Here is a 26,233-nt window from a genome sequence, read left to right on the forward strand (position 1 = left end):
TCCCAAGCTCTGCCTTCCCAACTTGGTGGATTTTCCCTCTTCTAACGCGATTGTTCTCGTCCCTGCAGAGAGATTCCCACCCAAAGGCACAGCTAATGCCGACTCTTTATGGAGGTCACACATATCAAAATTCCAAATTGTGGCTCTATGACAAATCATTAAATATCCCTCCCCCTCTCTCTCATATTCTATTGCTGGAAAAAAGAAGCCATCTCACTCAGACTGGAGTAATCCACTGGATTTAATATTTTTTTTTTTTTCCAAACCCAGAGAATGTCATCACGAATCCAAATTCCATCCATCACTTTTTGTCCCAGTCTCTCCTGGACGTTTATTTCAAAATGGTCTACATTAAGCCAAAGCAAGAGCATTTCAAAGCAATGCAGGTATTGTTTATTCCAAAGGAAAAACGAAGTCTGATATTCCAAAACCAGCCACAACCAGACCAGAGCTGGGACAGACCCCACAACCAGCAACACACGCTCGGCTTCAACCCAAATGTGCACTTTGAAACTTCGTACACAATGAAAATGAAGATAAAAAGCAGTAACAGAAACAGCTCAATTACTTGGGATTTTCAGAATGAATCCAGCGCTGGGATTGGAATATTGTGGACACTCTGCTCATTAACAGGACTGCCCTGAGGCAGCAGTTTCACTCAGGTCATTAACTGGGAAATAACACAAAACCAGGGAGCAACAGGTGGGAGTCTGGTTTAGGTCCTTAATAGGAATTTGCTATAGTTTGGGAAGAGAGCAGTGAGGAGAAGGGTTTTTCCTGCTTTCACTGGGGAAAGGCTGTTCCCAAAGCACCACATGGGGTTAAATGTCACCCATTTGGGACACTGAACAGAGCAACCCAAGTGCAGGGGGTGATGAGTGGACTGTGGCCACCAGCCCTGTTTATCTCCAGGCTCCAAATGTCTCTCCCTGATACTTTCAGACATTTTCCACCCAGCTTCCCAACCACACTCAGCTGGCTCTGGCAGTCTCTGCCCATGGCTGTGACTTTCTTCAGGCCACTGTTTAATTAGAGGAGCACTAATGCTGAGCTGCCCCTGGACCACACAGCCAGTCCCAGCTCACTGGGCCATCCCTGCCACATCCACTTGCTGCACACGTCCTGGGTCACTCTCACTTCCTTAGACACCACCCTGGCACTCCTCCACCTGCTCCCCAGAGCAGCCAGGGGTCAGTGCCAAAGGCCAGAGGGCAATTCCCTTCCCAGAGTCCCCACAGTTCCAGAGGGGCTCACAGGGGGGCTGTGCTGGCTCTGGGCCCAGCAGGGGCTCTCCAGGTTGCTCAGGGATAGTCTGGACCCATGCCTGGCCTGCCTGCTGTCCCAGAGGGAAAACAGACCAAAACAACTCAGCACAGCATTTACAGGAAGTGCTCAGGCAGAGGGGGACAGCAAGGACATGCTCATGTCCCCTTGGAACAAATTTAATGTGGAGACTGCACCTGGATGTCCTCAGGGACAGGAATAGGGCAGGGATTTATCTGTGTCCTCCTTGGAGCCTCACTCCACATCCCTCACTCCTCCCAGGCTGCTCAGAGCAGCAGTGGCTGCCCCTGGATCCCTGGAAGTGTCCAGGGCCAGGCTGGACAGGGCCTGGAGCAGCCTGGGACAGTGGAAGGCATCCTTGTCCATGGTAGGGCATGGAATGAGATGCTCTTTAAGGTCCCCTTCCACCCAAATCATTCTGGGATTCAATGATTCTATGAATCCTACTCCTGGCCCAGCTCTGACAAGGGACTGAGGTAGCCTTGAAAGAAAACAGTCCTGCTTGAAACAGGCCCCCAAACGATATTTAAATGCATGGAGACCTGAAAAAAGAAAGGGAGCAGAGCAAGGTCCTGAATCCCTTATAAATAGCAGCAGAAAGCAGAGACATTTATCAGTGTCTCTCCAAGCCGAGCCGGCTCCTTGCCAGAAAGACAGAGCCAAAGGCATCAGTCCCTCACTCCCCTTCTGCTAATTGTAAATTCAAGTTTAATGCCAAACCCACAGAATGCCAGATCGGACTGGTCTCTCAAGCAGAAAGCTGAATTATACATATTGCTCTGTCTGAACAAAATCCCTTGGACAGAACGGAAGGAAGAGGGGTCTGGAATAAGGCAGAACCATTGATGTTTGGAGAGGGCTCTGAGACTCCTGCAGACAGCTCGTGTGCGCTGGCTGCACCACAGGGAGGGGATTCCACAGCCAGCCAGAGTCACCATGGCTCCACCTGACCCCATTCCTTTGGAAAGCACAGGAATCCTCCCCAGAAGGTGCCACTGCCTGCCCTTGGGCACGGGGTGTTACATAACAGGAGGCCTCACAAACTTCTCTTCCCATCTCTCTCACAGAGACACACAGAGTTACTGAATCCAGTCATTCCCATTCAGCTTTTTCCGGATGTTTTGAAGTTTTGCAGGAGTTGGAAGTGTCTCCTCCCTCCTGTTGCACAAGGCGTGTGGGGAGCCCTGAGCCCTCTCTGCCCCACAGTTGGCTCTCCTGCTCCCCACACACACACACACACATTTTTCCTATAAGTCATTTTCCATAGAGGAAAGCCTGTAGGACACAGGAGTTTATGGGATGACAGTTCCAGGTTGCAAGCAGCACATTAATTTAGTGAAGGACAGAGTCAGGAGCACCAGTGACAGAGGTTTCCCAAATGTTTCCCCGCCCATGATTTGCTTCCATGAGCTGCCCAGAGACTCCACTTCTGCATGTTCAAGGCACTTTGGAAACGCAGCATAGAAAAGTTTTATAAAAAGTTTTACTTGGAAAACAAGGAAGAACAATGACATAACTGCAGACAACAATAATAAAATTAACAAAATGCTAATGGCTACCCATTGCTTTGTCCTTGTTGATATAAAAAGTGTAACCTCAGATCCAGTGTACAAATACAAAAAAAATTGTGCATAATAAATGTACTATAATACTGTACATACAGCATAAACCGTTCAATGAGAATGAATTAAATATAGCTATTTGTCTCCTGACTTGGAAGACAAAAGAATAAAGTTCTAAAGTCCTAGAGTCAGTGTATAAACCCTTTCCAGGGGCTGAATCACGAGCCAACGGTATCCCTGAAAATCAGCAGAGTCAAATATTCCCTTCATGGAAACCATTATTCATGGGACTGCTGGTTATGAGAAACTAGGAGAAAAAACCACAGCATATCAACCGAGCCAGAGTTAAATCCAGACCGAGTTCTTCCCATCTCCTGACTTGCTACTGGCACTGCTTTTGTTCGAGCCCGCTTTGGATTTCTTCCCTCTGGAACTGCCGGGGTTGTTTTGGTTGTTGTAAGCCTGGATGGCAAGGTCCAGGCGGTCCTGAGCCACTTTGATCTCCCTCTGCAGGATCTCCAGGTCACTGGGAATGTTGCCTTCGTTGCTGCCATACTGCTGTTCCTGAGCTATGTTGGCTTTGTTCTGCTTGTAGGCCATCTTGGCGTTGGACAGCTCCGTGCACTGCATCTGCTCCGGCTTCAGCGCGATGTTGTAGCCCGGGGGCGCCGAGGGCGTGTTCCAGGTGAAGGGGTAGTTAAAGGTCCCAGAGTCAACCAGCTCCTTCTTCTTGGCATTCAGCGTGTCCCGGATGGTGCCAAAGCCCAAGTGCAGCATCTCCCAGACATTCAGGAGCAGACACATGCAGCTCACCCCGTACATTATCAGCAGGAAAATGGTCTTTTCGGTCGGCCTGGAAATGAAACAATCGACGTTGTGCGGGCAGGGCTTCCTGCTGCACACGAACACGGGGCTCACCTGGAAGCCATACAGGAAATACTGCCCCACCAGGAAGCCAACCTCAAACAGGGCCCTGGCCAGGAGCTGTAGGACATAAATCCTCATGAGCCCGTCCTCCCGGATCTGCCGCCGGCTGTCGTGCTTGGCTTTGGCAGGGCTCTGCTTCTCTTTACTCTCCTGGACGCTCTCCACCTCTATCTCTGGGTACATCATGGGGTCTTCCTCGTGGTCACCCTCAGCTTCTTCCAAGCCCCGGTGCTGTTTCCAGCGGATGGGCAAGCTCCTCCTCCTGGCTCTCCTGCTGGCTTCGCTGTGCTCCACCATCCGGGCGATTTTATGGATGGCATAGCCTAAGTAGAGCACTGAGGGAGTGGCCACGAGAATGATCTGGAACACCCAGAACCTGACGTGCGAGAGAGGGGCGAAGGAGTCGTAGCAGACATTCTCACAGCCAGGCTGCTCCGTGTTGCACACAAACTTGCTTTGTTCGTCATAATAAATGGATTCTCCTCCCACAGCAATTAGGACAATCCGAAACACAATCAACACTGTCAGCCAGATTTTGCCAACAAAGGTTGAGTGGTTCTGGATCTCCTCTAACAGGCGGGTCAGAAAACTCCAACTCATGGTGGTCAAATGAGTTTATCTAAAAAACAAACAGAACCCCCAAATATTTATGAGTTTATCAGCTTGAGCCTAAAAGGTTCAAACGCAACCAAGAGAGTCCGAAAACTCCAGATTTTCCACCCAGCACCCATCCATGGCTGTGACCACCACCTGCTATCGGGATCCAGCTGCCAGAATTTGCTTGAAGATCCTACGTCTCCTCCGCAGGCTTTTGAGGAATCTGCTGTAAGAGAAAGTAGCAGTTCAGTATCATTTAATTAAAAATGTGAACCCAAAGCTGCTTCCCAGTCCAGGACAGAGACATGGCTGCTGTGTATGTCACAGGTTGATAAAAACACTTCAAGTGGAAGTTGAAGACTCCAGAACACAGTGGATGGGAAGACAAGCGCCCATGAGATTTTTGGGTGCTCTTTGCCATGTTCCACCACTGACAAGGGGATTTATTTTAATTTGTTAAAGCCTGGGCTGGTGATCATGGTCTCAGCCACAACCCACAGCAGACACTGTTGTGTCCAAGGGCAGCACCAGCTGTCCTAACTCAGGAAGGGATGGCCCAGCCCACCTGTCATGCAAAGGCAGGACAACCTGGTGGCCTGAGCAGTGTCACTCTGCAGGGCCAGCCTATGGACAGGGCTGGGCCAAGAACTTCTAAGTATGCTCAAACTGTGGATGGATTTGGGTACAGCCCCTCTGGAAGGTTCAAAACCTTCCTGCAACGTTCAGGAAAGATTTCAGTGTGGATTTTGTAGTGAAAACATGTTTAGAAAGAGTTACCTGCCAAAACTTTTAGAAGTGGAGTCACAGAAGTGAGTGGTGGGTGGGTGAGGGCAGAAGGGACAGCGCTGGCAGGAGCTGAGCGGAGCCGGAACTGCCGGGCCTGGCACAGCGAGCCACAGGCAGCTGTGCCAAATTCCAATGGCTGCACATTCCAGGTTGCCCAGAGAAGCTGTGGCTGCCCCTGGATCTCTGGAAGTGTTCAAGTGTTCAAGGCTGGATGGGACTTGGAGCAGCCTGGGACAGTGGGAGCTGTTCCTGCCCATGGCAGGGGGTGGCACTGGATGGGCTGCAAGGCCCCTTCCATCCCAAACCATTCCATGACTCCAGGATAAATCTGCAATCCTAACAGTAAAAATCCCATCCCTGGAAACTCCTGTCTGCAACACTTAGAACAAATCCCAGCAACACTGCAAGCCCTCCTGGAGCTCCAAGGAGTGAAACTGGTAAAACCAGAAACAACTGTTGGACACTGTTAGAGCACCAGGGGATGAGGCATCTTTCAGACCTTTGATGATGTCAAATATCAATTTGTTAAAGATTATTAAAAGAAATTATTACATCAGAACAACATTTGGTGACAGATCCTGAACCTAGAACTGGACAAACCTCCAGCACTCTGATCTTAAAAGGGATTTATTCTTAATCTGAAGAAATTTCAGGAGACTGGAAGAAAACTAGTACTTGGAACTTCTTCCACGTAACTACAGTGTTGTTTATAGGCAAAATAATGAAGTGTAAGGAAATGCAAGCAATGCAGAACTAAAGGATATAAATGTGATCTCCCTCTGGTGGAATTCAGTGATTCACTGAAAAGCCAAAAGCAGGGATATGGTGTGGACAGGCTGTGCAGGACATTTGATTTATCACTTCATGACAGTGGGAGGAAAAAAATAGCACAGGATAGTATTAAAAAAGGCCATATTAAGTGATCAGAAATAACAAAAGTCTTGACAAATGATTTCCACATTAGGTCCAAGATCAGTTCCATAATTACAGCAATTCTGAAAATCCCTGGCAGCCAAGCTGGGTCTTCCCAAGCTCAGCTGGGGAGTGGCTGCTGACAAAATGGGCACAGGCTTTTGTAATGGGGAGAGGTTACTGTGGGTGTCAGTTAACAGGGAATGAGACCCCTGAAGGATCAGGGTCTCCAGGAGAGCTGCTGATGCAGTGCAGGTGATGGATGTGAGCCCTGGCTGTGTCCCCTACAATCAGGAGCCAGGGGGTGATCTTACCTCCTTGTTAGCGAGACAGCCCCGGGCGCCTGCGGCTGCATCCTTCAGCACTTGCTCCAGCATCAGAGGGTGGACACAGGAGGCTCAAAACCAGCTGAGGGACGGGGCAGATGCCTAAAAGTGAGTGATTTAGAAAGATCAGTTTGTTTAGTTAGAAAACATAGGAGGAAAATGAAAGTGAATCCCAATAGTAATGAGTCAGAATCACGATGTGTCACCAAAATTACCATTTAGGACAAAAATCTCTCACTCAGGTGGACAGCCCAGCTGCACTCAGCCCTGAAGAAGGACATGTTTAAATCAGATGTGTTCCACAGTTAACAGCTATTAGAGGTGCATGCAATCCTCCCAAGGCTTCCATCCAAGCTTCTCCTCAAGACAACCTTGCTGCCATCATTCCATGGAGCACTGGCTGAAATAACAGGCTTTTAACAAAGAGACCAGAGGTTCCAGTCCCAGTGCAGCCCCTTCCTGCAGCAGGGGCTCAGCACCCCCATCTCAGAAAGGCACCCAAGTGCAGCTCTGCCACCCAAGTTGTGTGTCAGTGGGATTAGACAGTGCTTCAGACACCCCATACTCAGCATCTCCCACTCAATTTGGAGTCCAGATGAGGGGCACAGTGAGTTTGGGGGTCCTGCATGCACCTGAGAAGGCTGAAATGGGCAGCAAAGGCAGGTGAATCCCACATCTGGAGCAGGATGGGGAGGAGCCCCAACACCACCTCCCACCACACTGCTCTGCCCATCCCAGCACCAACAGGACAGGCATGTCCCCACTGACACCTCATGATTCATCAACTAAAAAAGAGAAAAAACCCAAAAGAGTTTAAGAGGTTAATTCTTATTCCCTGAAAATGTCAGGGCCACACTTTTCACTGAAAGTAAACTACTAAGTAAATTTGAAATTAATTAAACACTGTTGCCTATGTAAATTTGGAGTAACAGCAGGAGCCAGGCTTTAAATTTTCATATACTGTCACATTCCTCAGCAGTTAAGGACAGGGAAGTTTGAAATGAGTGCAGATTTCAGTAAGAGAATCTTTACTTTTAGACAAGCTGCTACCTCCCATCTAAGAAACTTCTTCAAGGTACATGCCAGCTTTTCACAGTGCATTTTCTACCTGTAGACATGTGGCAACAACACAGGAATCATTCCTGTGATTCCCAACCCAAATTAGACAGTTGTATCAATGCACAGAGTGCCAGACCTAAGTACAGACATGTGCTGGGGCTGCCATAGCCCTGGGATGCAGGAGGATTTACCCAACCTATGGTTAACAACCAGGACCTGCCAATTAGTGTGTCCTGGCTGTGGAGCTCTGGAGCTGCCCAAGAGCTGATCCTCTTTGCCAAGAAAGTGTCACTTTGGCCATTTAGTCCTAGTCCTGAGCAGACCTGCTGAGACAAACACAGGAGGACCCACGAGCGGGCAAAGAACTTCCTGGTCTTTAAGCAAATGTTTTGGTTCAAGCAAAATGACCAGCCATTAAATCTTGGAAAGGCTCAGCCCATCCAAATTAACTGAAATACAAACCCAAGAAGTTCCAAGCGGAATTCCGGGGCTGTGCTTCCGCTCTGTGGGATCAGCCAAGGTCAGGGGGGCAGGTTCTGCCTCCCCACCACGTGCTGCAGCACCCAGACACATCACAGCAACCTTCACCCAACATGCACCCACGCTCCTGCATCTGCTGTTTCTGGCAACATTTAACTCAATAATTTTCCAATGTTTGAAAGAAAAATCTATGGACACTGACACGCATCTGAGAAAGACAGAATGTCAGCAATTTCAGCTAATTTAAGTCATGCCAGAAAGTGCATTTGAGAGAGACTTTCATTCCTTGTGTTTGTCATAAGTTCATTTCAGCACTTCCAGCGGAGGAGGCTCGTTGGATCCAGGATGAAATATCAGGAGGCTTACCCCTGACAGCAGGCTGGCTCCTGAATTAAAGCTTTGCAGCACTGACATCCAGAGAGAGTGAAGAATTTGGAGCAGGTACATGGGAAAAAAGAAATCAGCTCCAGGTGAAGAATTTCTGGAGTTAACATGGCTGCTGTTCACATACAGCCAGGGAATGGCCCCTCAGGCGTGCCCCCTGCTCTACCCAGCCCATGGGGGGTTGGCTATGAATTTAAACATTTTAACATTTAAAATTTCACCTCCTTTCAGCTTTCTCCTCAAACAGCAACAACTTCCTGCTCAGGGTGGGAAGAACTGCCCCATGGAGCAGCAATTACTGTAAAGTGCTCAAAATCCTGCCCTTGGATGGGAAGCTGAGGTGTGGCAGGGACAGCAGTGGGACAGGAGGAAGCTGCAGTGCTCCAGCAGTGTCCCCATTCCCCTGAGATGGAACAGGAGGGCAGGACAGCCAGCACCAGGGGGGTGTCAGACAGCCTCACTCCAGGCTGTCGAACCCCAAACACCTCCAGAACCATCTCCTGGCCTTGTGTCAGCACAGACTGGGCCCAGCCCCTTGGCTCCAGCCCAGTACAAACTGGCAGCTCCAGCCCAAAGCACCCGAGCATGAGGGTGCAGGGAGTGCAGGTTTGGTTTGGCACTAGGCAGCCTGTGGGGATCACAGAGCTGGACTGGATGATCCATGTGGATCCCATCCAATCCAAGCTCTTCTGTGATGTTCCCATGGTACCAGAACTCACCTCATGTCATCCCATCAGTGACAGAAGTGGGGCTGGGCACAGCCTCAGCATGTCCAAGGATGGCACCCAGCTGAGGGGCACAGCTGATACCTGCAGGGAAGGGATGCCATCCCCAGGGATCCTGACAGCCTGGAGGAGCAGGCCCATGGGAACCTTGTGAACTTCAACAAGGCCAACTGGAGGGTCCTGGATCTGGGCTGGGGCAATCCCCAACAGCAGCACAGAGTGGGGGTGGAGGGATGGAGAGCAACCCTGCAGGGAAGGACTTGGGGATACTGGAGGATGAACAGGACATGAAACAGCAACAGTCCAGAAATCCAAGTGTCCCCTGGGCTGCATCCAAGGCAGTTGGGCAAGGGGGGAATTCTCTGGAGCATGGGACAGACAGGGACCTGCTGGAGAGTTGGAGCACCTCTGCTATGGAGACAGGCTGGGACAACAGGGGTTGTTCACCATGGAGAAGGAAAGATGGGGAGACCATCTTGTGACCTTTCAGTTTAAATGGAGCTTGGAAAAAAATGGGGACATTTTATCAAGGTCTGTACTGCCAGGACAAAGGACAATGCCTTTAAAGTATGAGTGGGCAGGGTTACATGGGACACTACAGACATCAGAGACATTTTACCATGAGGGTGGGGAGGCCCTGGCACAGGATGCCCAGAGCAGCAGTGGCTGCCCCTGGATCCCTGAAAGTGTCCAAGGTTGGATGGAGCTTGGTCAAGTGGAAGGTGTCCCTGCTCTTTGATGGCAGGGAGTGGTGGAGGGTCCCTAAATTTCCATATTTCACCAGCACTTCCTCAGACACAGCTTCTCTGCAGGCTTTGTAGCCTCAAGGCAGTTGCTAAGGAGAGTAACTATATCTCCAGAAGACTTTTTTCCTCCCTAAATTATGTCTTCCCAGGTCATGCTAATGAAATTTGATTAATTTATTAATGATTTATTTGTTTTGTTTTGTTTTTAAGCAGTTTTAAAAGACATGTGCTGAGCAGGAAAAAAAAAAAGAAGAAATGCATAGCAATTCTGTTGTTAATCAAAAGAGGTTTCATGCTGCATGAAAGTGAAATTGGGCCCACAGGCTAATTAAAACAGTATTTGAATTAGGATGAATGAATAATTAACATTATTCATTCAGATCTCATTTACATTGAAAAGTAAGAAATTACATGATTTACAACTACTTTTGAGGAGCAGAGAGGTTCCTTTGGTTTTTTTTAACCTGGAAAACGAGTAAGACTTTGCTGCTCAAGAAAGCAGAGAGCTGTGGCCAGACCCAGCACTGGAATGGTGCCAACACATCCCAAACCCTGGTGAGCGTTGTGCTGATGCCACCTGCATTCCCTGAGCAGCAATTTCAGTGTCCAGTGTTCTGAGTGACACAAGGCAAGGATGTGGGGATATCCCTGGGATAACACAACTCACCCTTCTGTCCTCCTTGAAGGAAGTGGGTTCAATCACCACCAATTTTACTCCTATATTCAGCAATAAAGATGAAAAGGAATAAGAAAAGCGCACTGAATTTTATTTTTAATCTTACAGAATACTTGGGAAGGAAAAGGCTGGGACTTTCTGGAGAGCACACAGTGCTCTTTCAAATAAATCCTCTGTCATCTGGCAGGGCTCACGTGGCAACAGCAGAGAATGGTTTGGAAAAAGCCACAATGTCAATGTCAATTTGGAAACCATTTCTGAATGGTGCCTTCCAATCCCAGGCATGCTAACAAGGCTCTGCTGATTCCCAGACCAATCCCTCGAGTCTAAAAAACCCCACGTTGAATTCTGAGACCACAGATCCCATGTGGGATATAAATAGAACAGGAAAATATGGGTAAGAGGTAGAGATATAATAAGATTCTTGCGCTGTCAAAAAAATAAAGATGTCAAGTACATATCTGTTTGAAAATCAACATATACCCACCCGAGCACGGAGCTCACAGATAAACTGGAATTTGCAGCTAAGACATGAACCTCCGGTCGCCTCGGCGTGCCCTCTAGGTACTGCTAACATGGGAAGCCAAGTGACTATTTTAGCAACACTCCCCCGCAGTGACAAAATTCAAATGAAATCACAACGTGTTTTGTGCTGGCCCAAAGCAGCTTTTACTGCACCTACAGCGAGCATGCTGCTGCAGGAGCAGGGCAGGCACCCCCAACCCGGCTGGAGGAGCCCCAGCAGCACCAGGACAGCACGAGCTGAGCCTGACTCCAGTTCAGCTGAGAGCAGCAGCCTGCAGTGACAACAGGAAAATGGAAAATGGAGGCTGGGCTGCGCAGTGTCTGTCACCTCATGAGATTTTTGGAGGCCTCTTGTGGGGTCTGTGTCACCCTGAATCCCTTCACACATGCTCAGCTATCAGCATCCCTTCTGAAGGATGGGAATGAGGAGTTTCAGCTCAGAGCCTGTGAGAATGAGCTCCCAATTTGGCACTTCTTGTAGCCTAACACCAGCCTGAGGCTGCTCCTCACACCCAGCCTGCACATGCCAGGTATCAGGAGGCAGAAGTACCAGCACTGTGGTTGTGAGAAATGAGGTTCACTTTTTGGTAGATTTTAAAAGGTTTAATAAAAGACAATAAGAGACAAACAATAAAGTAAAAGGTTACAACAGCCGGGTGCTTGGGATTCAGCCAAGAGCAGCCCTGCTGCTTTGGAGACACCCCTTAAATTCATCAGCCCCTTGCATATTCATCTATCCTACATTTGCACCCATCATACATTTTTAAACTTTTTTATAAACTATTTTCCATATTCTAAGAACTGTTTTACATGGCCACTACTTGACTTCGCCTGCGTGTTTCTTGGCTGTGGTTTTAGTTTATTTTTCTTATTAGTCTTAATTTGGGCTGTGGTCTTCAATTTTTACAGGTGGTTGGTGCTGGTAACTGGTGTAGCAGTAGCAGGTGTTTCACTGGGTGTTTTCCAACCAAGCAGGCAGTTCATTTACCACAAAGATACTTTACTTTATTAGCCTATGTTATTCCTAAAGAAAACTACATCTTAAAAACCATTTCAACACCACACATATGGTATCCACTCTAATATTTGCAAAATGCCAGTATCATAATATGTATTTATAACAGTGGTGATGTGAGATATGATCAAGGAGGAAAAAAGTGGTCAGAGACTTGTGTGCTGCTTCAGGCCACACTGAAACCCCTCGGGCAGCCTTGGTCACACCAACACCAAACCCTGGGGAACCAGCACAGTGCAGGGACTGGAACAAATCCCCTCCTTCACAACCTGCTGGCAGATGAGGAATAATCCTGCAAGGAAGAGCCACTGGAGCCCAGAACCAACCCAGTGTTTACTCCACCAGCACTCCCCCTCTCCCCTCTCCTCCAGCCTCACACATCTCATAGCTCATCTCCACCCCAGTTTAACCCCACTGAGCCTGGATGGTTTGAGCAGCTCCCACAGGAACTGGGCTCCTGCAGCACTGGCAGGTCCAGCACAACCACCAGGCCCTGCCTGCTCTTGCTCCTCTATGTAGAGGAGCCAGTGAAGCACAGGAAAGCTTTCCCTGTGTAATTCAGTTTTCAACATCCAACTGTTTTTTTGCTTTTTGGTTTTTTTGAGAATTTGAATCTGAAGTTCAAGCCATATGAGAGAAAACACCCAACACTGCTGTTCTGAGATCAAGACCAAGTGTTTAACCAGATCCTGAGCTGCTGGATTGCCAGCCCAGGCTGTCTGCAGACAACAGGGCTGGGAACTGATACCCATAAAATTCAAAAATCTGGGAGGGCATCCTTGAGAAAGACTGCTCCTACCAGCTGGGTGAACATGGCCTCAGGTGCACAGAACACTCCTGAGTGTGAGCTGCCAGTTCCCATTCCCCCTACCATGGGGATCCTGCAGGCTTTTCCATGAGGTGATCACACAGCCAGCACTCATCTCCCAAACACCAGAGCTCTCCTTCCTAGGAGCAGCTCCTGGCCCAGGCATCCATGTGATGAGGCACCACGTGCTCCTCAGCTCAGGGCCACTGAACTCTGGCTCAGACACACCATGAGCTACCTCTGACAAAACATGGGACCAAACACCCCAACACTGACTGCTCTGAGGCTGTGACAGCCCCTTTGTACATGACAGAGCCTTACTCCAGGCACTTGTGAAGGTGCTTAACCCCCAAGTTCCCTTGTACCAAACCATTTCAGAAATGTGCAATGCTCTGATAACTGGTAGTTTAAACCACAATATCCCAAAGCAGGGTCAAGCAGTGCAGGTTGGAAGCCCCACGTCAAACCAGGTTTTAAACACCTCTGAGGCTGGAGACACCACATGCTCTCTGGGCAGCCTGATCCTATCAAACACCTCCAGAGACAGAAGCATTGAAAAGTGAGATTGGGCAGGGTGATTCTACATCTGACCACAGGCACAGTAAAAAAAAGCTTCTCTTATGTTTAAGTGGAATTTTCTGTGGATCAATTTTATGTCACCATTCCCTGGGTACTATGGAGAAGAGCCTGGGCAACAACAACAGGAGTAAAGCAATTTAACAATTTTTCCTGTAAGAATGAACATAATAGAGAAGAGACAAGTTGTAGGGACTGGAGCCACACAAGCAAGTGAAACTGTGACCTGAGATCCTTCCCCCTGCCAATGCAGGACAGCTGCCACACAGTGCTACTCGTACTGGCATCACATAACACAATATATCATTAAAAATATTGTACTGCTGCCTATTGAGAACTGTGTTTCCAGCAGCTATTTTAACAAATAAGACAAATGGAAGGGTAAAGATGGAAAAATTGCAGTGGGGAGAATGACAAAGGGCAGGTCCTGAGTGGCCAAGAGCAAGTCAAGTGGGAGTGTGAGGGATCAGGGCTCGGGTTCTTGCACACACCTGCGATTCAGCCCCTTTCAGGACACACTCACCAGTCAAGGAACAGCAGAGGAAGGGAGGGAGGGAGGGAGGGAGGGAGGGAGGGAGGGAGGGAGGAAGGAAGGAAGGAAGGAAGGAAGGAAGGAAGGAAGGAAGGAAGGAAGGAAGGAAGGAAGGAAGGAAGGAAGGAAGGAAGGAAGGAAGGAAGGAAGGAAGGAAGGAAGGAAGGAAGGAAGGAAGGAAGGAAGGAAGGAAGGGCAGAGTGTCCTGCTGCAAACTCTCCAGGCCCAGCACCAGCACTGCCCCTCAGGGCTGCACCCAGGGACACACAGGGTTCAGCAGAGCCCAGACAATGCAAACCCACCTGTGCCACCCAGGGAACAGCAGAACCTGGGCCCACCCAAAACCTCAGACCATGACCCCAAGCACTGCAGTGAGGCAGGAAGGAACAATCCTGTTCCCCTGGATAGACCCACAAGGGTCCCAAGGGAAGAACACACAGAACCTGTGGGTGTTGCATCCGCAGGAAGCACTGAGGGACAGGCCCTGCTGGGGAGCAGGAGCCTTTGGACAGGCTGCAGCATCCATGTGCTTACCTGGATCCCTCCAGCTCTCTAGCAGCAAGCTCTGAGGAAGGCCATCCTCAATCCCATCCAGCCAGGCACCAGAGAGATTTCCCTGCCTTGATGTGATCAAGCGATTCAAATAACCACAACACCCCTTTAACTACACCCAATTCCACTGCAGCCAACAGCTCCACAGCATTTCCCCACCGGGCTCCTCCTCTCAGGGCGCTCAGAGGGATGAGTGTCAAAAGAAAATGACACACTGGAAGCAGCTGACCCAAATATCACTCTCACGGCCATTTCGGGAAAGGAGAGAGAAGCCAAAAGAGAGCAATTCTGTCGGCTCCTGTAGATCAGAATGAAAGCTCTCACTTGGCTGAGCGGGAGGCAATTGGATGGGGATGAACACCTAATGCTCCCACCACCATCTTACGACAGTCAAGAGAAACTACGACAGTGATTGCTTCATAGATAAGCCTCAAACACTCCCATGAACAGCTTGTAAATGAAACAGATACCACACACCCCGACACAGTCTGCCACAACGTCCCCAGCCACCCATCCTGCAGCACAGCAGCTGCTTCTCTGTGACCCACATTCAGAAAAAGGAGTTTTATTCCCCAGCTCTATCTGGTCTAGTGGGAGCCTCAGCCTACAACTCCACCAAATCCACATCACGTTTCCTACAACAGCAGCTCTGCAGAGAGGGAGGATGTTCAGAAGCAGAGGAGGACACTGCAAACCAAAGTCTCACCACTGGAAACCCTCCCTGCCATGCTGGTGCTCTCAGTGGTGCACCCAGCACTTGAACACCTCTGCTAAACTGGGCCTGGATTGTTCCTGTGCTGAGACACAGAGGAGTAGAGAGCCTTGCAGCCCCCTGTGACTTCAACCAACTCTGCATCTCCCCAAGCAGAGAACACCAAGCTGAGGGCAGCAGCCAGCTGTGCCAAATGGCACAACAATCCATGGGGATGGTGCTGGGATGGACAGCCAAGGACAGCACCTTGTCAGAGAACAGGTCCACAACAAGCCAGCACCTCACTCTACTGCTGCTTCAACTTCTCCCAAGTGCTGCTAAACCACAGAAACAGCTGAAGAGTTTTGTTTCAATAAAGTTGGTTTTACACAGTTTATTCTGAGACAAGGAGCAGAGTAAGGCAGCAGATTGCCATACTGGCATTAAAATGTTACTCCAGCTTGAGTTCAACAGGAGTCTTAACAGTTTTATTTTGCCAAAGATAAAATTTAGAATATAAATATGCACATAGATTCACTGACTTATTTGTTGAAAAGAAAAATCCTGCAATGAAATAAGAAACATAAAACTGTCCTTTTCTGAAAGACTTGAATACTTTGAGACTCCCTTGGGAAGAGACCCGAAGCACTGATGAACTCCCTATGCTCCATCACTCCAGCTGGGAAACACACACACCAACTGGGGCTTTTCCCCCTGAGAACAGCTGGAAATAACTCCTGTTTCATGAAAGGAGGCCAGAAGCTCTTTTCCCAGTGACAGGCATGCTGCACCAAGCACACAGTGGCAGACGGGTCAGTTTTTCCACCTGACTGCTTTCCATGGCCAAGGATTTTATCTGACTTATTATCGACACAGATTGGGACAATTAGCAGCAAACTGAAGGCAGATCAGCCTCCCCAGTGCTTAAGTCAGGCATGAGACTTGCCAGGGGAGCACCAGGAGGACCAGGGGACGGTGTGTTGGTGTGTACTGGGCTGTGGGGCTGCTGCAGGCAGGAAAACCCCACTGAGACACTGCAGCCACAACTGCAGCCAGGGTGACAGTGCCAAGCTTCCCCCAGCTTCTCATTTCCAGGCTCCCAGGATTTTAGAGGCTGGTGACATCTTGTTAGTCACTGAGTGAACTTCATGCTTGTTCTATAATGTTCTCTTCAAGCTCCAAGCAGGAGCCAGCAGATCACCCCCATTTGGCATGGAGGGAATGCACAAGGGCTGGGCCACTTCCTACCAGAGCCCAGCAAGAACACCCTGAATACAAAGGGGAATTGAGCAACTGCTCTATCACAGCTCGTTCCCTCTCACAAAGGGCAATTAGCTGCAGATAAGATCGCTCCTGATAAAGAACCACTGCCTGTTTGGAGGATCGTCTCATTAATGCAATCGTACCCACTCTGCCAATCACAGTCACAGACAGGTTTGGGCTGGAAGGGACTTTAAAGCTCATCTTGTTTTTGCTCCTCCTCCTGCCATGGGCAGGGACACCTTCCATTATCTCAGGCTGCTCCAGCCCAGCCTCAGACACTTCCAGGGATCCGGGGCAGCCACAGTTTCTCTGGGCACCCTGTGAGGCCAGGGCCTCACCACTATCATGGCAAAATATTTCATTCTAATGTCCCATCTAACCATGCCATCTCTCAGTTTAAAAGTGTTGTCCCTTGCCCTGTCACTACAGGCCCTGGTAAAAAGTCCCCTTTTTTCTTCTAAGCCCCTTTATAAGCTGAAAGGCCACAGAAAAGTCTCCTCAGAGCCTTATGTTCTCCAGCTGAACACCCCCAGGTCTCCCAACCCATCCCCAGAGCAGAGCTGTTCCATTCCCACTTCAGATTCCCACCTATATCTTGACAGAGTCTCCCTGCAGAAAGCCACCATCAGGAACAGGCTCAGCTTCAATGTCACCAAAAGAAATAACAAACCCATCCAGGGAAAATGATGTGACTCCTTTACACACAACTCACAGCACCAGGAACAGCTCCAGGCTCTTGGCCAGCTCTTTCCCCTGGGACTCACTGGGAAACTGGTTCCCACTGCAGGGACTGGAGGGGAGGTTACAGAGCAAAGAGCCAAACTGAGGAGTCCCAGCAGGATGGGATTAAGGGAGCAGGGGAAGATGGACCCCAGCCTGGCTACAGCCATTCCTAAAATTGTCTTGGGACAGGGAAGGAACTGCCATGTCACCTCTGCAAGACAAGGGTTGTGAAGAAAATCCTGGCCAAGTGTAGCTCTCCAAACCCAACACTCACACAGGATTAATGACACAGAGCCAAATTAGTGGGCATTGATTATCTGTACAAATACAATAAACCAGGGGAAAAGTCAGCCTGGCTTCTGGAAAGGCACTTCCAGCCCCACAGAGGGCTCCAGATCTTCTGGGTTTGAACCTCTGCAAGTCCCTCTCATCTGAGGCTTCCTGCAGGGACCCCAAAAGGCCACTGGAAAAGGGACTGTCCCTGCATGGAGAGACAAGTGGGTGGGAGACAAGGGAGTAGGAGTAAACAGTCATTTCCTGCAATGAGGGAAGTCAAAGCAGGGGTCACAGGGAGGGGCTGGGACCTGTGCCAGACTAGGACACTGCCTGGATGCAACCCAGGATCCTGATGGAAATATCCAAGGGGAGGTGGATAAGAAACTATGAAGAGCAGCACAGGGACCATATGAGTCTATGCAACCTGGAAATAAAATGGCAGATGGAATTCCACATGGATAAAGTGATGCATACTTTGAATAAAACAAATAAATCTCAATTTCACCTAAAAATAGATATGGCCTGAGATGGCCTTAGCAAGCAGGAGATCTTGGGGCTGTCAGGCTGCTCTGTGAATGCTCTGGCACTGCTCAGCATAGCCCCAAAAGAGCGTTTCACCAGAGTCAGAGGGCAAGCACACCCAGCACACACTGCCACATCTCCCTGAATGCCCATGGCTCACCCATGCAGTGTGGCTCTGCTCACTGCCATGTCCCCTGAGTGCCCATGCCTCACCCATGCAGTGTGCCTCTGCTCACTCTGCCATGTCCCCTGAGTGCCCATGGCTCACCCATGGAGTGTGGCTCTGGTCACTGCCATGTCCCCTGAGTGCCCATGGCTCACCCATGGAGTGTGGCTCTGCTCACTCTGGCCAGCTCCTATCATGGGAACAGAGAAGAACAGGAAGAGCTTGGAGAAGAGGTATGGAGTGGTTGGTGAGGAAAGGACAGTGAAAAAATGCAAGAAGGCTGAGTGAGGAAACAGGCAGGGAGCTGTGACACCCCGAGTAGCCTGGAGAAGGAAAACCCCTCAAAAACCAAAAGCCAGAGCAGTGCTCAGGCAAGGGTAAGTCTGTAGGCACAAAGCAGTTGCATGTTGAGAGTCCAGAGCTTCTCCCATGCTCTGCTGCAGCCCCCACACGGGACAGGTCAGAAACAGGACTCTGGAGCAGGCAAGACTCCACCTGATCCATGTGGCTGTTCCAAAGGAGCCAGCAGAAGTGGCTCCAGGTGCTGGGGAAAAAGCCCCTCCGTGAAGCAGCTGAAAGAGAGGCACCAGCAGATGGCAAAGGGAACAGAACTGAGACATGGGGCTGTTAATCACTGCTCAGTTGCAGCCCCCTGGAATTGTGTATGTGCCAGACGATCCCAGGCAATCAGAACACCTGAAGGGCACTGATGATTTATTTCTGTCCACGGCTCTCCAGAACAACCCTCCAGGGAATCGGATTCTGCAGACACCCGATCGATACAGCTTGGTCACAGATTGCAAAGAGAGCAAGAGCAGGCAAGGAATACAAACCAAGCTGGGGATGGCACTGAGGAGAAGGCTCCAAGGCAGCTCCAGAAGGAGCAAAGACTTCACACAAACCAAGGAATAAAGATAATTTCCATATGGCTCCGTGGAAGATCGCTGTGTGCTTCCTCCCAAACACTTCAATTTTATTTTGCTTTATAATATCTCAGGAATCACAGTTTCCACCATGAAAATTCTTCTCTTTTCAAAATAGCTTAACTCCATATCTGAGCAGCAGCTGAGTAACTCCTGTGAATAAATCTGCTGCAAGTAAAATTCAGTCATTTCTCAACTACTTCAATGTTTACCATGAGCATCAGGGGATTTTTAGATTTTTAGGAGGACATGCTGCACGCAGGGCAGCACATCTGCCAGGCACATTAGGAACTTTAACTCTTTTAATTTTATGCCATTAAAAAATGTACTGACACCTAGGCCAGCCCCATGAGCACAACCCACACCCACCCCCTTGCCTACAGACACAGCTCTAAGCTCAGGACTCTGCAGCACCGGGTGTCATCTCTGTCCCTGAACCCACAGCAGAGCCAGGCTTCCAGGAGTTAACAGGGAGTCAAAACTCCCCCTCAGGGGAACATGGGCACACACAAGATATACAATCACCCTTCCAGGCTCTTGACTATTTTAAGCAAGAGAGAGATACAGAACTTCACAGGCAATGGCTGGTTCTGAGTGTGGCAGGGCTGCAGCACTCAGCCAGGATGTCACCGGGGGCAGGAGTTCCATCCCCTGCTGCCACCAGCACCGTCCCTCCTGCAGGAGCTGCGTTCCCCACAGCCAGACCCACGTGCAGACCCAGAAATCATTTCCTTCATCAGAAAAGCAGAGTGGACAGAAGCATCCCTGAGATGTGGCACTTTTTGGGAAGACTTTGGGGATGTTCAGAGGAGAGGAATGCTGTGCACAAGGCACACACTGCACCTCAGGACAGAGATTAACGGGACACCAGAGGGGGGCTCGATGGAAAATCATCAAATGCAGTTGTCAGCCTCCTCCAGCGCCACCGACTGTGACATTCGGACTGGAAAGGATGTGAGGCACAATCTGCTGGTCATCCATATGGATGCCTCCCTCCGTCCCTCCTTCAGTCCTCCTCAGTGTCTCAATCGAGGTCAGGCATGCACACTCAGACTCGTTTTCTGACAAATTTGTAACTAAAAAGGTGGAACTAATAAGTGTGAGAGCCCAAAGCTGGTTTCATGGACTTGTTTAGGCAAAAAAGCTGGCTGACTCCACCAATTTCCATCTAGGCAAGGTAAGAGAGAGAAATCCTTCACTCCATGTAAAAATGTAAATCCCAGCTCAGTGAGTCATTCAAGCACATGCCTAATGCAAAGCTTGAAACAAATCCCGCTAATAATCCGGGCTGATTGCTTATTTACAGCTAGGCATGGCTTAAGTACCTGGATGATCTGGAAATACCCCTGAGCCCCCGGAAAAGAGCCTAAACTAGGCTGGTTTGGGAATTAATCACAGTGGTATGAGCAGAACTGCTAATATGAACCGGGGGAGGACTCTGTGTGTGTGCTGAAGCATCTGTTCAAGTTTAGGCATATAAAACATTTTTCAGCCCAATGACTCCAGAGGGAAATGCCTCATACATCAGCTCATCTGACTCAATTTTTCCATCACATTTCCTTTAATACAGTTTGTCCATAAATACACTATTTGTTTTTTCCAAATATAGATTTTTATTTATAGTCAGAACCTTGTAACTTGTGTTATTGCTTAAAGCCTTGGGTTCTGCTTTGAAACAGAATCATGTTCTTCCTTAAAACACAATCATTGAGAAATTACTGGCCAGTATTGAGGCATGAAACCAAGTTCTCTGATTTGCAGAAGTAAAAGGAATTTCTTTTTGCTCCAATATTTGGCATTCTCAGTATTTCCTTCACCAGGAATCACCAGTAAAACCACAACTGCCCAGCCACACATTGTGTATATCAATTATCCCCCATCACATCCAGGAACTTTCGCCTTAAATCTTCATTTTACATCAAAACAAAGTCAAGTTTTTAAAAACCCCAACCAGATCTTCCAGACAGTCCGGAATTTGGGAGAACTGTGCATCACTACCCGAGCAACGACAACAATTCATATTTATGGTATGAGAAGGCCAGAAAAGGCAATGCTAACATTGCCCTTTTCCCTCCAAGAAGCATTTTGAAGATAAATACCGTTTTGTAGCTTTTGATGGAAAGCAACGAGCCTCCCAAAACCAGGATCAAGAATGGGCAGTGAATGGCAGATTTGGTGATTGTGACATTTTAAAAACATGGTTTTTTTCAACAGCAGGATTTACATATTGAGCAACACTGAACTCGGCAAACAAAATGTGATTTAATACAATTTGACCATTATTAACCAGAACTCGAGTCAATAAAAAGCACAGCCTGTTGTTCCATGGCACAAGCACGGGACAGTGCAATTGCACTCCTGCTGCTCGCGGGAAGTGCCGAGAGCAGCTGGAAACGCTGATAAATGCCAGGAGCTTCTGCAATAAAACCTCCACTCCCCTCCAAAGCAGGGCACACAGAGGTGAGGGGCTGGCAGCAGGGTCCAGGGACCATCTGGAACTCAGGGAATCTCCCATCCTGCTGGGCAGGAATGTGCTTCCCTGACCAGGTCAGCAGAGACAAAGCAGAGCCACCATAAAAATCAAGGAATAGGAACGGAACTTTTTTAATGGCAACAATTTGCTTCCTATTAAGCAGATTAAAAATAAATAAATTTGGAGCACAAGTCAACCCTGTGGAGTGGCAGCACAGAACACAAAGCTGGAAGCAGGGTGGGAGCAAAGAATCACCTTCCCCCTAATGAGGGAGCAGTGCCCATCCCCCGGGACGGACAACAAAGGGGTCCATTATCCACAGGCTTTAACTGCAAGGGTTTAATGATCGCTGCCCTCCTCCGAGTTCCTGCTGGGGTTCAGAGAATCCCCAATGTCCGAGCAGGAAGGGTGAGGCACGACAGAGGTACCTTGTACAAGGCAATTCTTCTTTGTGATTTCCATGTTTAAAAAAAAAGGGCTGAAACTCTGAAGGGAAAAGCCACAAGATCAGCCCCCTCTCCCCAGCTCCAGCCTGATTTCTGAGAATTACAGAATATCCTGAGCTGGAAAAAACTCACAAGGATCACCCAAATCCAACTCCCAATTCCATCACCTCTTTCCTCAGCCAGTGCCCCCTTGCAGGTGCCAACCACCACAAATCACCAAAATTCCCCCCAGGGAGCAGGATGTGGGGGGAGTTTTGTGAACTCTGTGGTGCTCCAGCAGCTCTCCATGGAAAGCTCCCCATTCCATAAGGACTGTTCGTTCTGCAGCACCGCAGCTGGGACAGGAACGAGGCGGCAGCGGCACTGCTGAGTCCCTGCAGCTCCGGATTCCAGGGATCCAGGTCCCCAGAGAAGCACCAAGGCACTGGATTTCCAGTGAGCCAATCCATAACACACCCTGGGAAGGCACCTTCTGGATTATCCAACTCCTACCTGGGTGTTCCTAGGCTGCTCTGTTGGTCCTGAGTGGCTGGATCACACCTAGGTGCATCTCAGGCACTGGATCTCATTCTTTCCTTGGCAAAAGTGGTGGATGAGGAAAGTTTCGGGATTTTTTTTACTCACAGAAGTTGCTGGCAGTCAGCAAATTATTAAATCAACAAATTTAGGCATTAAAATTTTTTTAAACAAATTTTTTAAAAAATTTTAACAAAATATTTTTAACAAAATTTTTTTAACAAAATATTTTTAAACAAATTTTTAACAAAATATTTTTTAGCAAAATTTTTTTAAAACAAAATTTTTTTAAACAAAAATTTTTTTAAACAAATTTTTTTTTAACAAATTCAGGCATTAAAATTCATCACAAACTCTCCAGGAGTGATTAGATCTCACACATTATAAGAAAATTGTTCTTGTAAACTCTAGAACCATCCAAACCCAGAAAAGACTTTTTAAGATGAAGTTTCACCTAAGCAATATAGTTTCCACACCAGTTACCTTTAGAACCACAGAATTCTTTAGAAAAACTGTGCCTATAATTAAAACTCTCTGGGGTGTACCAAAAGCTTTGCTAGATTCTTAAAATTGGTCAATTTGCCCACAAACCATCTGGGTTTTAACTTTCCCCCTACCAAGGGCTGGGATCCCTGGAATTCCTCACCTCCTGCACATTCCGACTGTCTTGGGGCTCCTCTCTGCCTTGTTCAAAGCAAGCACTGTGCTCTCAGTCCTTAACCCACAATTTCCAGTTATTTACCAGTATTTCCATCACTTGCACGTTATCTGTGATGAGTTGGGTGTTTGCTTTGAAGTGAGAGGCAAAAATAGTCCCTAATGAAGGGCTAAGGATGGAACACATCTAGAAAAAGAGATATTTCATGACAATTCCTTGTCTAGAATCCTGCATTCAGACCTGTGAGTTGCTTTAAAAAAACCTAGAATTGTAATACTGTTGTATAAATTAAGAAAACACTTAGATTTGTAAAAGGAAATGTTTTTATTAGCAATAACTCAATAATCCCCTCCATCAATGGTAGGACAAACAAAATCTAGTCTAAAAGCACTAAAAGCAGTCAGACTCTTTGGTAATGACAGCCTTTCAGCAAAATATTTTTAATAACTTTTCATCACTCAAACTAAACTAAACTAAACCTTGATAAACCCATTTGAAAAAGACAAGAGGTGCTGGGTAACAAAGCCAAGGAGCAGCTGGTCATGTTTCCAACACAGTTCAAAAAACAGCGATGCTCTTGTAAAACAAGTTTCATGTGATGTGAAACCTCCAAAGGGATGTGTCACCGTGCTCCTGCACTGTCCCATGCGCTGGCATTTCAATTTGGAAATGTCAGACAAGTTCCTGATTCTGGAGAAATACCCTGCAAAGGGCTTTTCTTGTTTAAGGAGCCAGAGAAAGGCTCAAAAGGCACCCCAGCCCCAGCCCCAGCCCCAGTTCTTACCTGGCCGCCTCCACGCCCGCAGCCATGGTCAGAGCCCCGGCCAGCCCCGGGGACAGCCCAGCACTGCAACTGCTGCACCTCGGTGCCACTGAGGACCAGCCCCTCGCTGCAGCTCCCGGTGCATTCGCCACACACAGAACGTGTGACAGCTCAGCCCACCCCCCGTGAGCCAGCAGTGACCACAGAGCTCCGTCCCTGCTGCTCCCGGAGCTGCAGAAGAGCCGGAGTTAAGGCAAGCGCTGCTGCAAATCCAGGACTTGCCCTCGGAGTCAAACGGCACAGCAAGGCTCACATTCCCTTCTAAAACTCCTCACCTATCCTGCTTCCCAGCGCCCTGCTGACCTGTGCCCTCAGGAAAGCACAAAACAACTTTGGAACAGACTTGGAAAGCACCAAAAATACAGAGAAGGGCACCTTGCATTTTCCTAAGCACGAGTCTTGACAGAAAACAACTTTTTCCCTTAAATGACCTGGAGAACGGAGGGTTTGGTAACTGCACTGACAGCTGGTTCATTGAACATCCCCAGGACATAGATTTCTAACAAGAACGGACAGTTTGGGGTTTTTCTTAAGCAATTATCCTTGACTTAGAGCAGGCAGGAGACATGGAAATAATAACAACAATCAACGGTCTGTCAGATAGAAGGGTTCTGTTCTCCCTCTCATTTCCAAATACCAACCAAACACCCAATGAAAATTCAGAACCCGGTGGTACCAACTGTTGCTCTAGAATCCATACGGTACATCCATGCCCTAATTAATCCCTAGCAACTATCTCCTATTTGCAATTAATTTGACGGTGGAACAAAATCAGCACTTCACTGGGAAGCAAGGTCACACTGACCAGAAAGTGTCAGGACTAATTCCTACTAACAGAAATGAGAATTGGCTTTAAAAGGCCAGTAAAAATAGCTGCACAAATGTCATTCTTGTGAAATTTTATGACGCTGGGTTAAAGTTAGGCCCAACAGAAGCGAAAACTCTCATCTGATAAAAGAGCAGGATTCTTCTCATCGTGCTCTGCATTTGAGTCAAGCACAGAGAATCACGGAATGTCCTCAGTGAGAAGGGACACACAAGGTCATCAAGCCCAAGTGATGGCCCCACACAGGACACCCCCAACAATCCCACCACCAACGTGCCTGGGAGCTTTGTGCAAACACTCCTGGAGCTGGAGAAGTATTTCCTCAAGCAATGCCAAACCGCCCCTCAGCCCGAGGCAGGGCTGGCTCGGCTGCCAGCAGCGTTCTGAATTTATCCGGGCAAGGAATTCTGAGCTGCTGCTTCCAGGGACTGTGCTGGAGCTGCAGCAGCCAGCACTGGGGATCTGTGAGCCCCGTCCTGCCCGGAGCCGGGAGGGACACGGGGGTGACACGGGAGGTGACACGGGAGGGGAGGTGGGCACGGGGGTGACACGGGAGGTGACACCGGAGGGGAGGTGGGCACGGGGGTGACACGGGAGGTGACACCGGAGGGGAGGTGGGCACGGGGGTGACACCGCAGGACAGGTGACACAGGTGGCGTCTCCCGGTGCGATCGCTCCGTTCCCGCGCTCGGCAGCGCGGGGAGCGCTCCGCTCATCACCGAGGGGCAGCGCGGGCCGGCACCCGGCGCTCCGCCCGGGAAAGCCCTTCAGGCACCGCTTCCCTCGGGATAAACAGCCCGGAGAGGCCCGACCCGGAGCGCGGGAGGCAGCGGGGAAAGGGGAGAACGCGGGGACCCGGGGGTGACACCGGCCCCTCGCGTCGGCACCGGCGGCGGAGCGCGCCCGGCTCATCCCGGCGCCCCCGGATCCCCCCGGAGCGCCCGGCTCGGTCCCTCCGGGGCTCCCTCAGCCCGCCGCGGCTCCGTCCCCTCGGGGCCCGCGGCTGAGCTCGGGCTCCCGCCCCCCGGTGCCCCCGGAACGGCCGCTCGGTCCCCTCAGCCTCCCGCCGTCCCCAGTGACTCCGGCCGCTCGGGGGGCGCCGCTCGGTGCCCTCAGGCCCCCGCCCGGCCCGGCCCGGTCCCGCCGCGCCCTCAGCCCCCACTCACCGGGTCCGGCCCGTGGCGGCGCCGGGGCCCCTCGGCCGCCGAGCCCGGGCGGGGGGCGCGGGGCGCATGCGCGGAGCCCCCTCAGCGCGCGCGGGCCGGGGCGGGCGGGGACGGAGAGACCCGGGCGGGCGGGAGCGGCCGGAGCGGGACCGGGACCGGGACCGGGACACGGGACACGGGACACGGGGCTGGGGTCAGGGCGGGACACAGGGACAAGGACACGGGACTGGGACACGGGACTGGGGTCAGGGTGGGGACACAGGGACAAGGACACGGGACTGGGGTCAGA

General features: G+C 49.6%; 1 protein-coding gene across 3 annotated transcripts; it reads right to left on the reverse strand.

Moving 5' to 3' along the window:
* Positions 1-288: 288 nt before the first annotated feature.
* GJC1 (gap junction protein gamma 1) lies at positions 289-25,992 on the reverse strand. 3 transcript variants are annotated; one of them, XM_033078861.1, is made up of 4 exons: positions 25,945-25,992; positions 6,383-6,496; positions 4,524-4,596; positions 289-4,392 (listed from the first exon to the last, which is right to left on the reverse strand). In XM_033078861.1, the coding sequence occupies exon 4, from the start codon at positions 4,371-4,373 to the stop codon at positions 3,192-3,194; it is 1,182 nt and encodes a 393-aa protein (XP_032934752.1). In that variant the 5' UTR covers positions 4,374-4,392; positions 4,524-4,596; positions 6,383-6,496; positions 25,945-25,992; the 3' UTR covers positions 289-3,191. The 3 variants fall into 3 exon arrangements, with proteins under 3 accessions (XP_032934752.1, XP_032934753.1, XP_032934751.1); XM_033078862.2 differs by lacking the exon at positions 25,945-25,992 and adding an exon at positions 23,914-25,257 and having other exon boundaries at positions 4,524-4,593; XM_033078860.2 differs by lacking the exon at positions 25,945-25,992 and adding an exon at positions 23,914-25,257.
* Positions 25,993-26,233: the final 241 nt, after the last annotated feature.

This window comes from Catharus ustulatus, chromosome 23, assembly GCF_009819885.2.
Source record: "Catharus ustulatus isolate bCatUst1 chromosome 23, bCatUst1.pri.v2, whole genome shotgun sequence".
Classification (NCBI taxonomy): Eukaryota; Metazoa; Chordata; class Aves; order Passeriformes; family Turdidae; genus Catharus; species Catharus ustulatus.